This window comes from Oncorhynchus mykiss, chromosome 17 (genome assembly GCF_057628025.1).
Source record: "Oncorhynchus mykiss isolate SJ-2025 chromosome 17, ASM5762802v1, whole genome shotgun sequence".
Lineage (NCBI taxonomy): Eukaryota > Metazoa > Chordata > Actinopteri > Salmoniformes > Salmonidae > Oncorhynchus > Oncorhynchus mykiss.
In genome coordinates, this window is record NC_143038.1 from 33,135,086 (window position 1) to 33,149,053 (window position 13,968).

At 45.3% G+C, this 13,968-nt stretch overlaps 1 protein-coding gene across 1 annotated transcript in view; it reads left to right on the top strand.

The window, feature by feature from the left end:
* cacna1da (calcium voltage-gated channel subunit alpha1 Da) overlaps positions 1-13,968 on the top strand; it is a 124,822-nt gene that overhangs the window by 7,837 nt on the left and 103,017 nt on the right. Inside the window, exons 2-3 of the mRNA XM_090205269.1 lie at positions 2,294-2,711; positions 4,289-4,394. Coding sequence (XP_090061395.1) covers positions 2,443-2,711; positions 4,289-4,394 — 375 coding nt within the window. The 5' untranslated portion in view covers positions 2,294-2,442. The remainder of the gene's footprint in view (positions 1-2,293; positions 2,712-4,288; positions 4,395-13,968) is intronic.

Here is a 13,968-nt window from a genome sequence, read left to right on the forward strand (position 1 = left end):
CACTGTCTACCACTGACATTCAGTTTCATAGTACAGCCTTCTCTCTCTTCTTGCCTGCAACGGTGTTGTAATTGGGGTGACTCTGCTATACCACATCAAAACACACGAAGCTATCATGTCTAACCTCATCACACAGTCAAACGGACAGGCACACCTTAGTTTGATGTCATTCCATTACCCTGTCAAAACTAGACTGAATTTCCTAAAAGCCTACTCTGGCAGTGGCAAATGTTGGATTGTAGTAGTGACACTAACTGATACAGTTTGTATGTATAAATAAATGCCTTTTGTATTTCTAAATGTGGATTCATTTTTGTTTAGGGAAAGGTCTCTCCTTGAACAACTACCATTTTATCACAAACTGTAATAAAATGTTTTGATTCATTGTCTGATTCACATAACTAACCGTCTAATGCCAGTTCCCTACCACGGACGGGACCACTACATGTGTTATTATAGCGCTACTATAATAACACTATAATAATATGTGTAGGAGGAGAGAATATTCCTACAGAATATGTTCTCCTTCATTTCTATAGGTTGCATACCTCTATTTCTGCCTGCTTTGGCATAGTTCTCATTGTAGAGCACCGGAATAAGAGAACTAAGCTGAACCAGGCAGAACTAGAAGTATGCAACCTACAGCTAAACATATTATACTGGTTTCTCTGTCCTGTTAATGTTGCCTGAGCACGCATAGAAGTACCTGGCCTGCTTCTCGCAAATTTCAAATGTCAAAAGTAGGATAGTGCCCAGCTGGGCTTCTCAGTCATTTTTTCTTCACCTCACAAGTCAACGAAGTACGTAATTGTTTTTTTTTTTTTTTTTTTTTTTTAAACATTCAAATTATAATAATTCTTCACAGTATTTGAAAAATCTTTGCAACACTCTCCCTCTCGATAATCAGCATCTCTGATAAATAGGCTATGGACATATTGCGTGTAATTGGTTCTTTTTTGATGATTGTCAATTTCGTCTTCCTACTATAGCATAGCAGTCCCCTTCATACTTTCCTTGACAATTCATTATCTTATAGCCTACTTTCGGAAAAGCCGAAGGTTTTTTCCACATTTTGTTACGTTACAGATAAACATTTCCCCTCATCAATCTACACACAATACCCGATAATGACAAAGCAAAAACAGGTTTTTAGACATTTTTGCACATTTATAAAAAATAAAAACCTAATACCTTAATTACATAAGTATTCAGACCCTTTGCTATGAGACTCGAAATTGAGCTCAGGTGCATCCTATTTCCATGAATCATCCTTGAGATTTTTCTACAACTTGATTGGAGTCCACCTATGGTAAATTCAATTGATTGGACATGATTTGGAAAGTCACACACCTGTCTATATAAGGTCCCATAGTTGATTCCAGTTGAAACGTACGGTTGAATGCCACCATGTAGCTAGCTAAGAGAACGTGTCAAAATTCTCCATTGTCAAATTCGTGTTGATGAGAGGAATCACTTGAAGCCATTGTGGTCTGGTCAGTTCTTTCAGTTTTGCCCAATCGGACTTGTGTTGTAGGGAAGGGGCCAGAGCAGGAACCACTGCCCCATATCGAGTTGTAGCCTTTCAGAGACTGGAAAGAATGTGTCACCTTATACATTTATATTGAATCCGCCGATAGGAACATTGCTGAAAGACGTCCAATGGCTCTATCGAACAAGGACAACCATATCTACATGCAGACTAACATATAGTGCAGTCAGTATAACATAGAGGCTTCGCGAAATGCCACAAAGCAGGACTGCATAGGACCCCCCCCCCCCCCAGTGGAGCCCATACCCGCCTTCTTCTTGGGAAATGATGTGTGAAACACATCTCACTGACCCTAGAAATGCCTTGGTCATGATCACAACAAACCCAGATTCCCCTTGAAGTTAAATGTTTGAAATAAAATATGGCTGAAACAGAGTATCACACAACAGAGTTTGTGATTCAGGCTTCTTGCTGGGTATGCTGCTTCCTGTGTAGGTCTTCCTGTAGCCTATTTATCTTCAAGTGATTCTTAGCCATTGACACAGCTTTACCTGAGATGGCTGCTGTTCATGGTTTTGTGGTTCTGAATGTGAGATTGTAGGTATTTCAATCATCGCTGTCCGTGGTGCTAAATTGGAAACTATCAGCGCTAATTGCTTATTTGTTTACCTTTACCAGTTTCCATGTGATAAAGTCACCACAGTAACCTTCTACTGATGATTTTAGTAGTGATGATCAATGATCAGTTTTCTATATAAACATATGGATTGGTAACCATTCTCTCTCCTGTACTCTCTTTCACAGAGGCAAATTATGCCAGCAGCACCAGAGTCCCTCCCTCTGGTGACGTGCCAGCCCATTGGTCAGACCGCCCTGTGCCCCTCATTTAGCCCCGCCCTCTCTCCTGGCAGATCCATGCTGCTGGACACGCCCCACAGAGCCACGCCCACATCATGAGTGCCAACGGGCCAGCCAACGCCCCTGCTGCCCCGGCTGCAACCCCAGTTGCCCCGCCGGTGCCCAGTCCGGTAGCCGCCCCTCCGGCTGCCCCGATCCCGGTGCCGACTGTCCCGGTGGGCGCATTGGCACAGAAGAAGCGGGCGCAGTACGCCAAAAGCAAGAAGCAGGGGAGCAACGCCAATACCAGGCCAGCCAGGGCCCTGTTCTGCCTCAAACTCAACAATCCCATACGAAGAGCCTGCATCAGCCTGGTAGAGTGGAAGTATCCTTCACAACGGACCAGAGTGTGTGTGTGTGTGTGTGTGTGTGTGTGTGTGTGTGTGTGTGTGTGTGTGTGTGTGTCTGTGTGACCCTGGATGTTGATAATCTATACCTTGTACTTTAGTGTGTGTTGCAGTGTGTGTGTGATGTGTAGGTCAGTGCATGAGAAGAACCATCACGGGCTCAGTTAGGGTCCATTCAGGGCCATCAGGTGGATTGCCGCCCATGCACCAATTCATGATTTACCTTTGTCTGAACCGTACAGTTGGCTAAATCTTGGGTTGCACCTAGCCAATGCCTAGCTTTAGCTGACTCTAGCTTTAGCTGACCAGCTTTAGCTGACTCTAGCTTTAGCTGACTAGCTTTAGCTGACTCTAGGTTTATCTGACTCTAGCTTAAGCTGACTAGCTTTAGCTGACTCTAGGTTTAGCTGACAAGCTTTAGCTGACTCAAGCTTTAGCTGACTCTAGGTTTAGCTGACTCTAGCTTAAGCTGACTAGCTTTAGCTGACTCTAGGTTTAGCTGACAAGCTTTAGCTGACTCAAGCTTTAGCTGACTCTAGCTTTAGCTGACTAGCTTTAGCTAACTCTAGCTTTAGCTGACTCTAGGTTTAGCTGACTCTAGCTTAAGCTGACTAGCTTTAGCTGACTCTAGGTTTAGCTGACAAGCTTTAGCTGACTCAAGCTTTAGCTGACTCTAGCTTTAGCTGACTAGCTTTAGCTGACTCTAGCTTTAGCTGACAAGCTTTAGCTGACTCTAGCTTTAGCTGACTCTAGCTTTAGCTGACTAGCTTTAGCTGACTCTAGGTTTAGCTGACAAGCTTTAGCTGACTCAAGCTTTAGCTGACTCTAGCTTTAGCTGACTCTAGCTTTAGCTGACTAGCTTTAGCTTAGCCATGTGCAGTGGCTGTATCCCATCTCCATTTCCCCTCACAGTCCAGTACAACTAGACAAGAGACACCCCTTTATGTTAATCTCACTGCAGAGTGTGACTCACTACCCAACACAAGAATATGAAAGTGAAACAGCAAGTCAACGTTTACTTTTAATCAGTTCATTCTAGCGTAGGTAGCCTACTGCAGGGAAAGACAGATTATTTGACAGCTATAGCCAGCGATGTGTGAATCATTCTAGACTTTGTGTTTTTTCAGCGGTGCATGCGAGAGAATAGTCAACTGGAGGTGAAAAAAAAGTTGTTTTTTGCTGCCTCCTAAGGCGCAGTGAAAGTCACCATGTCCCAAATCTTAAAATACTGGTGGGGCGAGGGTGACTCAGTGACACGACACAGCTGCGTGAGCCTCTGCTGGGACTCTGCTGCTCCAGAAGACACAGTCATCAGAACACTGTGATAACTCTACACATTATCTCATGTTATTTAGATTGGCCCTGAATTGCCAAGTTGCATTTTGAATGTCATTATGACTTTTTTCTGACTCTCGCAACTTCCGATGTCTTTGGCTTGAACTCTGTCCGTGTTTGATGATTAGTAGTTTGAACAGGAAATAGTCAAATGTTGACACGGTGAATATATTCATGTGATCCCCCGCTTCGATGATTTTCCCTTAACCTTGTCTTCCAGGCCATTTGATATCTTTATATTAATAGCTATTTTTGCCAACTGTATGGCCTTAGCTGTGTACATCCCCTTCCCTCAGGATGACTCCAACTCCACCAACCATGACCTGGTGAGTACATACGTCAGCATTACTCCTGACTCAAATGAACCCCATGACCTCCGGACCCCCTTGCATTACCTTTGACCCCCTGTTGTGCTCTGGAGAGTATGGTTGCACAATTTCAAGATTATGTTACAGTACTTTTATTGCATCATGGTTGTTTTATTCAACAGAATAGGGTATTCTTAACTATTGTGTGTGTGTGTGTGTTCTGCTGAGGATGGGCCTCTGGGAGATAACACTGACAGGAGATTTAGGATGTCTTTTGGGTGATAAAACCTAAAGAGCATTCCAGAGCATGAGTTAATGTTTCTGTTCTATACAGTACCAGGGAGAGATGGCTCCAGTTTGGAGTCGGAGGGCCAGACACTGGTGATACAATGAAAACTGTTGACACTGCAGATACTGTGTGCTATGTATTATAGGTATCTTTCATACAAATCTTAACCTTGTGACCCATTCTATCTATCTGTTGTTCGTCGTGTAGGTTGAAGGGGTGTATCTTGGCTATAAAATACCTTTGTACTTTTGTCTCGGGGCTCTCAACTAATCATCAAAGAGACGGCGATTCGTCGACAAGCCATCACTATTGCAAAGCTCTCACTATTAAAGGTTTAGTTTAAGTATAACTCTGACTTGTGTGATAACCACAAGAGGTAAAGGGTGAAGTTGCCCCTAGATGCTGATCTTGGGTCAGTTTTGCATCCCCCCACTAATGGTTAAGCTTAGGATTGGGGGATGGTAAGATGATCCTAGATCTGTAGCCAAGGGTCACTTCACCCTGAGCCTCGGCTGTTTTCACCTTGTACTGTGAATCACTCCTTGGGTTTGCTGCTGTGTGCTCTGGCAGTGACAGCATTCATGGTGTAGGTGACTTGTGGTGTCATTGAAGTCTCTGTGGAGGTGCTGTTGAACAATGGGCACCCTCTGTTGTCAGGTTATTATGCTTTACCCTGCAGTGTTATTACAATTGTGTATGGTTGACGATGCTTGACTTGGACTGAAATAGGTGCCGGTACTCATGTCGGGTGCCAGTACTGTTTATATTTAGGTGTAGGAACTCCACAATACTTTTCAAACAATATTGTATAAGAGGTGCAGGAACTCAAGCAGTTGTCATGACGAGTGTTTAAAGGCACTAAATGGGACACGTCTTGCTGTTCAATGGACATACGTTTTTAATGTGTATTACATGTAAATGTCTTGGTGTGTGTGTGTGTGTGTGTGTGTGTGTGTGTGTGTGTGTGTGTGTGTGTGTGTGTGTGTGTGTGTGTGTGTGTGTGTGTGTGCTGGGGATGTGTAGATGTGTGTGCTATCTACTGTTTAAAGATTGTTCTTGTGTAACCACGGTGACTATGAGTCCAGGCGTTGGTTAGGTAGAAGACCATCCATGCTCTTTCACATTTGTACTTCATCATGTCATATCGTTCCTGCAGTGCACCAGAATTTCGTTATGTTTTTATTTGTAGAAATCGTCATCTCTCTGTGCTCCCCCTGTGCGCACGCGAGTCTCGGCAGTGTGTCTGTGTAGACTGATGCATTGTGGGTGACGTGGTGTTCATAGCAGGGCTCCTACAGCTGAGAGTGTGTGCCTGCACAGTCCGCTGGAGAGACAACAGACATTTGGATTCTTACGTGACCAGAATTTAGCTGGAGAGCTTAGTGATTCATCAATGTCTGAGAGCAGGATGGTGTGAGAGCGATAGAGAGCTAGAAGCCGTCCTGTTTTGTAACCCTCAACCCACCTTCTGCTCTAAAAGATGCATGGGGCTTATAGAAATCAAATTGCATTGGTCACATACATATACACGCATGCACGGTGTTCCTGCCATTATGCTACGGTTGAACGAAGACGTTCTACTGTAAGATACTACGATGTGACCTACTACTTGAGAGGAGAAGTGTGGTGTAATGCTTGCCCGTGTGACCTCCAGGAGGGTGACCCCAGGGGTATTTGTTTGCACAGTGGTGCATAGGAGGAGGAAAGTAGGTTTTCTGGGACAGTACAGTCTGTGCTAAAGTATTGTGTAATCTATGGGCTCGCTTGGTGTTCACCGAAAGAGCGTGGGCTTAGTGAGGGGATTGAAATGTTCATAAACCAGTGTGAGTATGAGGCCAAAACATGGTCCTGCATGGCTCGGTTCGTAGAGCATGGTGCCTTTAACACCAGGCTCGTGGGTTCAATTCCAGCTGGGTCCACCCATATAAAATGTATGTAGCACCACTGTAAGTATCTTTGGATAAATAGGGAGATTAAATGTAACAGGGGGTCTGATTCTGTAGTTTCGAGGGAATTATCCAGAGCCATGTATAAAGTATGTGTGGCCCTGGAGTTAAAAGTCGACTCTGTGGAAAGTACGCTGGATATAGCCTAGGTACGTAGGCACACCTTCTGTTATGTCCATATGCTGGGATGATGATTCAACATCAATACAAGTCTCTAGAGAGAGTGGGTATGAATTCACTCCACGGCAACAGTGTTGCCATTAAACTGTGGGGTGGTGCTATGGAAGTGCGAGGGGGTTCATGGGGATGTATTTATATGGCAGCTAACGAGGAACGGCTAGGCTAGGCTAGGCTGATGGACAGATCCACACCCTGAGATACTGGCGCGTCTGGCACCGACGGTCATACCGTGCTCAAAGTCTCTTAGGTCACTCGTTTTGCCCATTCTAACATTCAATTGAACAGTAACTGAATGCCTTGATGCCTGTCTGCTTTATATAGCAAGCCAGGACCATGTGACTCACTGTCTGTAGGAGCAAACCATTTTCAGGAACGGGCTGGTGTGCCTAATAAACTGACCCTTGAGTGTTTGTGCCAAACTTCAGTCAATCTTAGTTTTTAGGTGAGTTGTGCAGTTCTGCTCTTTCCAATTGCAGTGGGTATACTGTAGGAGGTTGATTTAGGGCTGGTGCAGCAAATGTACTGTACTAACTACAATACACACAGAGAGGTCTCAGGAGGAGGAATGGGAGAGCGTAGAAATGCTGACTTGGTTGAATATGGCAGCCAGCAGGGGATGAGGGATGAGAACTCCAGAGCACATCGCTCTCTCTCACAAACACACACACGCACGCACGCACACACACACACACAAACACACACACACACACACACCACAGACACGCGCACACACACACACAATACTGCACTGCAGGCCCATAGGTGAGCTGGCTGGCTGGCTGGGGCTGATGATGGGAGAACCATGATGGCAGGGGAACGGAGCAGGGTCGGGGTGGAAGGCCTGGCTGTCAGGGAGGGACAACCGGGCGAGTCCCCTGGCTCCTATCATCCTATCACGAGGTGCTAATGCCATGCAGATTAGATTCAGTGACAGACTCAGTGTAACCTGGGGGAAGGGAAAGAGAGAGATAGCGGTACCGTTCAAACTCAGGATCTTACTTAGAGGCTAAGGCTGTTTCCCAACGCCGGCCCTCCAAGACAGAGCAACTAGTGGTAGAGATAAATATGTCTAAGGAATGGGACATCACTCGTGAATCGTGCGCATCATCAGAAGCCGACAACAGAAACCACGCAATTCATTGACAACGAGCCTTGTGTTTTTCACAACGCCTGTACTGGTGGCAGTACTAGCTTTCCTTATATTTCTCATGCAACAAACAAGTGCCATATGAGCAACAAATGAAAGAAGCAAAACAACAATATGCCAGTAATGTACACATCCTCTGGCTGTGATTCAATGTGGAGTAAAACTGAAGCAGGAGTTTCATTCCATAAATAGCAGTTTGACAATTAACAGTCACGTTTCCTTCACTCAGTCATTTTTTGCAATTTCTTAGGGATGAATGATTAACGAGTGGAAACCTCAAACAATTAAACCATTGTTCTGAACTAATATTTATACCCAAGGTTTTAGGGTCTTTACTGTCACGCCTGCACCCGCTTCCCCTCTCTGGCGCTCGAGGGTGCCAGGATGCCCTTCATTACGCACACCTTTCACCATCATTACGCGCATCAGTGCTCATTGGACTCACCTGGACACCTTCACATTTTGATTGCCTTCCCTAATATCTGTCTGTTTTTTCTGTTTCATCCCCGTGTCAGCATTATTGCCTTTTCCGTTTCCCCTGTCCAGATGCTGTCCGTATTTTGTTCCTGTTCGTTGGTTATTAAAAGTTCACTTCCTGTACCTGCTTCTCGTCTCTAGCGTCGTTCCTTACAGAATGCTGACAACACTAAACGAAGCATCAGGGAGCTTTTTGTTTTTTGTTTTGTTGGTGACGTCGGGTCATTGTGCCGCCGCCGATGGAACCGGGGGTGCCTCAGCTGGTTCGTCTGGCTTCCACGCCTTAGCTGGCTCAAGAGGTTTCCTTCCCTCAGCTGGCTCGTCGGGCTTCCACGCCTTAGCTGGCTCAAGAGGTTTCCTTCCCTCAGCCGGCTCGTCAGGCTCCCACACCTCTGCCTTGTGCGATGGGCTTCTACGCCTCAGCCAGTCAGTCCGGCGCCCATGCCTCGGCCGGCTGGTTCATCAGGCTTCCACGCCTTACCTGTCTCGCGAGGTTTCCTTCCCTCAGCTCGGGCTCCCATCCCACGTCATGCCTAAGCTGGCACATCAGGCTCCCATGCCTCAACCGGCTCGTCGGGCTCCCACGCCTCAGCCGGCTCGTCGGGCTCCCACGCCTCAGCCTTGCGTGTCGGGCTTCTACGCCTCAGCCGGTCAGTCCGGCGTCCATTCCTCGGCCGGCCCGTCAGGCTCGCCCAGGTGGGACACTGGGTGGCGCCCCTAGAGGGGAGGTATTGTCACGCCTGCTCCCGCTTCCCCTCTCTGGCCCTCGAGGACACCAGGATGCCCTTCATTATGCACACCTGTCACCATCATTACGCGCATCAGCGTTCATGCGACTCACCTGGATTCTTTCACATTTTGATTGCCTTCCCTATATCTGTCGTTCCTAACACATACAGAGATCTGCTACATACAGTGCCTTCAGAAAGTATTCACACCCCTTGACTTTTTCCACATTTTGTTGTGTTAAATCCTGCATTTAAAATCTATTACATTTAGATTTGTTGTCACTGACCTACACACAATACCCTATGATGTCAAAGTGGAATTATCTCTGTGTGCAAAAATGGTGTTTAATATGATTTTTATATGACTACCTCACCTCTGTACCCCACACATACAATTATCTGTAAGGCCCCTCTTTTGAGCAGTGAATTTCAAACACAGATTCAACCAAAATATTAGGGAGGTTTTGCAATGCCTTGCAAAGAAGGGCACCTATTGGTAGATTAGTAAAAATTAAAAAAGCAGACATTGAATATCCCTTTTGAGCATGGTGAAGTTATTAATTACACTTTGGATGGTGTATTAATAGACCCAATCACTACAAAGATACAGGCGCCCTTCCTAACTCAGTTGCCAGAGAGGAAGGAAACCGCTTAGGAATTTCACCATGAGGCCAATGGTGACATTAAAACAGTTACAGAGTTTAATTGCTGTGATAGGAGAAAACTGAGGATGGATCAACAACATTATTGACACTCCACAAAAATATTCCAAACCATGCATCCTGTTTGCAACAAGGCACTTAAGTAAAACTGCAAAAAATCTGCCAAAGCAATTCACTTTTTGTCCTGAATACAAATTGTTATGTTTGGGGCAAATCCAACACAACACATTACTGAGTACCACTCTCCATATTTTCAAGCATAGTGGTGGCTGCATCCTGTTATGGGTAATCGTTAAAGATGCATTATGCAGAAAACGCTCCGTCATTTGGTTGCGAAAATTGTAATAGTTTGTCTAATTTCAGTTTATGTGACAAAACAAGCAATTATAGATAATCATTGTACCATCTAAACCGCTGTGAAAACCCCCCAGAAATATCACATTTACATAAATATTCAGACCCTTTACTCAGTAATTTGTTGAAGCATATTTGACAGCGATTACAGCCTCAAGTCTTCTTGGGTATGACGCAGCAAGCTTGGAACACCTGTATTTGGATAGTTTCTCCCATTCTTCTCTGCAGATCCTCTTAAGCTCTTTCAGGTAGGATGGGGAGTGTCGCTGCACAGCTATTTTCAGGTCTCTCCAGAGATGTTCGATCGGGTTCAACTCTGGCTGGGCCACTCATGGACATTCAGAGACTTTTCCTGAAGCCACTCCTGCATTGTCTTGGCTGTGTGCTTAGGGTCATTGTCCTGTTGGAAGGTGAACCTTCACCCCAGTCTGAGGTCCTGAGCGCTCTGGAGCAGGTTTTCCAGTCCCTGCCGCTGAAAAACATCCCACAGAATGATGCTGCCACCACTATGCTTCACCGTAGGGATGGTGCCAGGTTTCCTCTAGACGTGACGCTTGGCATTCAGGCCAAAGAGTTCAATCTTGGTTTCATCAGACCAGAAGATCTTGATTCTCATGGTCTGAGAGTCCTTTAGGTGCAAACTCCAAGCGGGCTGTCATGTGCCTTTTACTGAGGAGTGGCTTCCGTCTGGCTACTCTACCATGAAGGCCTGATTGGCGGAGTGCTGTAGAGATCGTTGTCTTTCTGGAAGGTTCTCCCATCTCCACAGAAGAACTCTGGAGCTCTGTCAGAGTGACCATTGAGTTCTTGGTCACCTCCCTGACCAAATCCCTTCTCCCCCGATTGCCAAGTTTGGCCAGGCAGCCAGCTCTACAGTAGGAATAGTCTTGGTGGTTCTAAACTTCTTCCATTTAAGAATTATGGAGGCCACTGTGATCTTGGGGACCTTCAATGCTACAGAAATGTTTTGGTACACTTCCCCAGATCTGTGCCTCGACACAATCCTATCGGGGAGTCAACTTTGGTACCTTATATAGACAGGTGTGTGCCGCAAGTGGACTCCAATCAAGTTGTCGAAACAGCTCAAGGATGATTTACTACTAATTTGTGCTATACCATTATTATTATTATTATTATCTTACATTATTGTGTCTCAAATGGCCACTAGGCTATACATAGGAGCTAAGTGTTGTTAGGTTCTGACAAACAGAGTAAAAACTCAAACGGATGACTAAGTTTATTCACCCACTGGGTCAAACAACTGAAATGACAAAGACATTAACACAATCACATAAATGTATACCCTCCGTCTATGCTGAGTCTCCTCTTTGCACGTCTGGACATTCTCCTCCTGTTGCTGGGCAGGAACTCAAGTGGCCACTTCATCTGACATGACCTCACCCCACAATGCTCACTCCTCACTAACCCACGGCTGTCCTACCTTACCTTTGACTGAAACCAGACTGTATACCTTCTCCTCTCCGTAGGATACACAAGATTTAACAATAACGTGTTCTGACAGAATGTACATTTTCTGCACTTCCCTTTCTCGCTCAGTAAATTTCCATACATTCAGTTCTAATATGGTAACATGAATAAGGATATTAGAAGTATAATAAGGAAGTTAGAAGTTAGAATCCAACAGTGCAATAGACAGGTCACTCTGAGGAAAACGTCAGTCGCCTGTTCTCGTCCTGTCTAATGGATTAAAGTGAGCTAAAAGAAATCTCTGCCTTTTTTTTGTTGAGTGCTTCAACTCCTTTCTTCCTCAACTTAGTCCCTGTTTCTTTGTAAGCCCTTCTCTTCATTTTCAACATATTGATACAGCCTAGTAAAGGCAGAGTTTTGATTTGAAAAGTTCTAAATGGAGTATCGTGTTGCACATGATGATTTATCATATTGCACTTCACGATATATCGTCAATGTCAAATGTCACGACAATTGATTTATTCATTTATCGGCCCAACCCTATATTCTCTTCTTCCTCTTCCTCTTCCTCTTCTCCTCTGTATCCTCGGCACTCCTCATCTCTCCTGTCATCCCTCTCCTCTATAGCTCCTTCCTGATGACGTCCTTGACACACAGTTTGAAATGACTGCTCTGAAATGATCACCTGGAAAGGCTCTATTGCACACCTTAGGGAGGAACAGTCACGCACAGTCTGAGAGAGTGTCCTCTCTCCCTGCACGCCACTGTCTGTCTGTCCTCTCCACCCCCACCTGTCTAAAACCTCCTTCCGGTTTTAAGGTCATTTGTGACTGCTCTCTGTATGACTTGGCGCTCCCGGCAAGCAGCTCCTCCCGCTGAAGGTAGCTGAGCGGAAAGTACCCCGGGAAACAATGACCTTTTCACTGTGAATATGATTCATGTTTCAACCTTCACAGGGCAACATGCACGCGGAAGAGTCCTGGCTGCTATCATTTTAGTGTGTGTGTCTGTATTGCTGTTGTTTGCGAATACTACTCATTTTAATGCACCACACCCACCGGGGATGGAGAGACACTGACTTGTGGAAACTGAAATGACCTGAAATGACGGTACAGTCGTTGTACAAATAGTCTGAAATGACAGCAGTTGAACTAAATGAGGCTGAATTGACCATAGTTGTATTGTGAATTAGGGGGACCACAGGTGGTACAAATCAAATCAAATCAAAAGTAGTAAAAGTAGTAATAATGAGGCGAACTGCTAGAGCAGAAACACACGTGCTTTTTTTCACATGGCTGTGTGTCCTGTCAAAGGGATATGCGTGTCTGTGTTTCTGTTTTTTTTTAAATTAATTTCACCTTTATTTAACCAGGTAGGCTAGTTGAGAACAAGTTCTCTCGAGTAGCTGGGGGGGGGGGGGGGGGGGGGGGGCTGGGCTGGGCTGTTGGCCGAGGTTGGAGTAGCCAGGAGGAAGGCATGGCCAGCCGTTGAGAAATGCTTGTTGAAGTTTTCGATAATCATGGATTTATCGGTGGTGACCGTGTTACCTAGCCTCAGTGCAGTGGACAGCTGGGAGGAGGTGCTCTTGTTCTCCATGGACTTTACAGTGTCCCAGAACCTTTTGGAGTTAGAGCTACAGGATGCAAATTTCTGCCTGAAGAAGCTGGCCTTTGCTTTCCTGACTGACTGTGTGTATTGGTTCCTGACTTCCCTGAACAGTTGCATATCGCGGGGACTATTCGATGCTATTGCAGTCCGCCACAGGATGTTTTTGTGCTGGTCGAGGGCAGTCAGGTCTGGAGTGAACCAAGGGCTTTATCTGTTCTTAGTTCTGCGTTTTTTGAACGGAGCATGCTTATCTAAAATGGTGAGAAAGTTACTTTTAAAGAATGAAGGTTCCACACTTCTTCCATGGCTAAACCAACTAGGCTTGGTATTTAACAATTATATTCGTATTTACAGATGTCATACACTTTATTATTAAGGCACATGAAAGTTCACATGTTCGAGAAGGCATTTCTGACAAAGAAAATGTTTTTTTAATGAAAAATAAATGTTTAAGTTCAAATGCCTCCCCTGTGAAGGAGTGACGTGCGACATACTCCTAGTTTCCTGAAACGAGTCAGATATTAGCAACCCATGCTAGTGTAACCGATGTGAAATGGCTAGCTAGTTAGCGGTGGTGCGCGCTAATAGCGTTTCAATTGGCGACGTCACTCGCTCTGAGACCTTGATGTAGTAGTTCCCCTTGCTCTGCAAGGGCCGTGGCTTTTGTGGTGGAATGGGTACCGATGCTTCGAGGGTGGCTGTTGTTGATGTGTGCAGAGGGTCCCTGGTTCGAGCCCAGGAGAGGGACGGAAGCTATACTGTTACACTAGTTG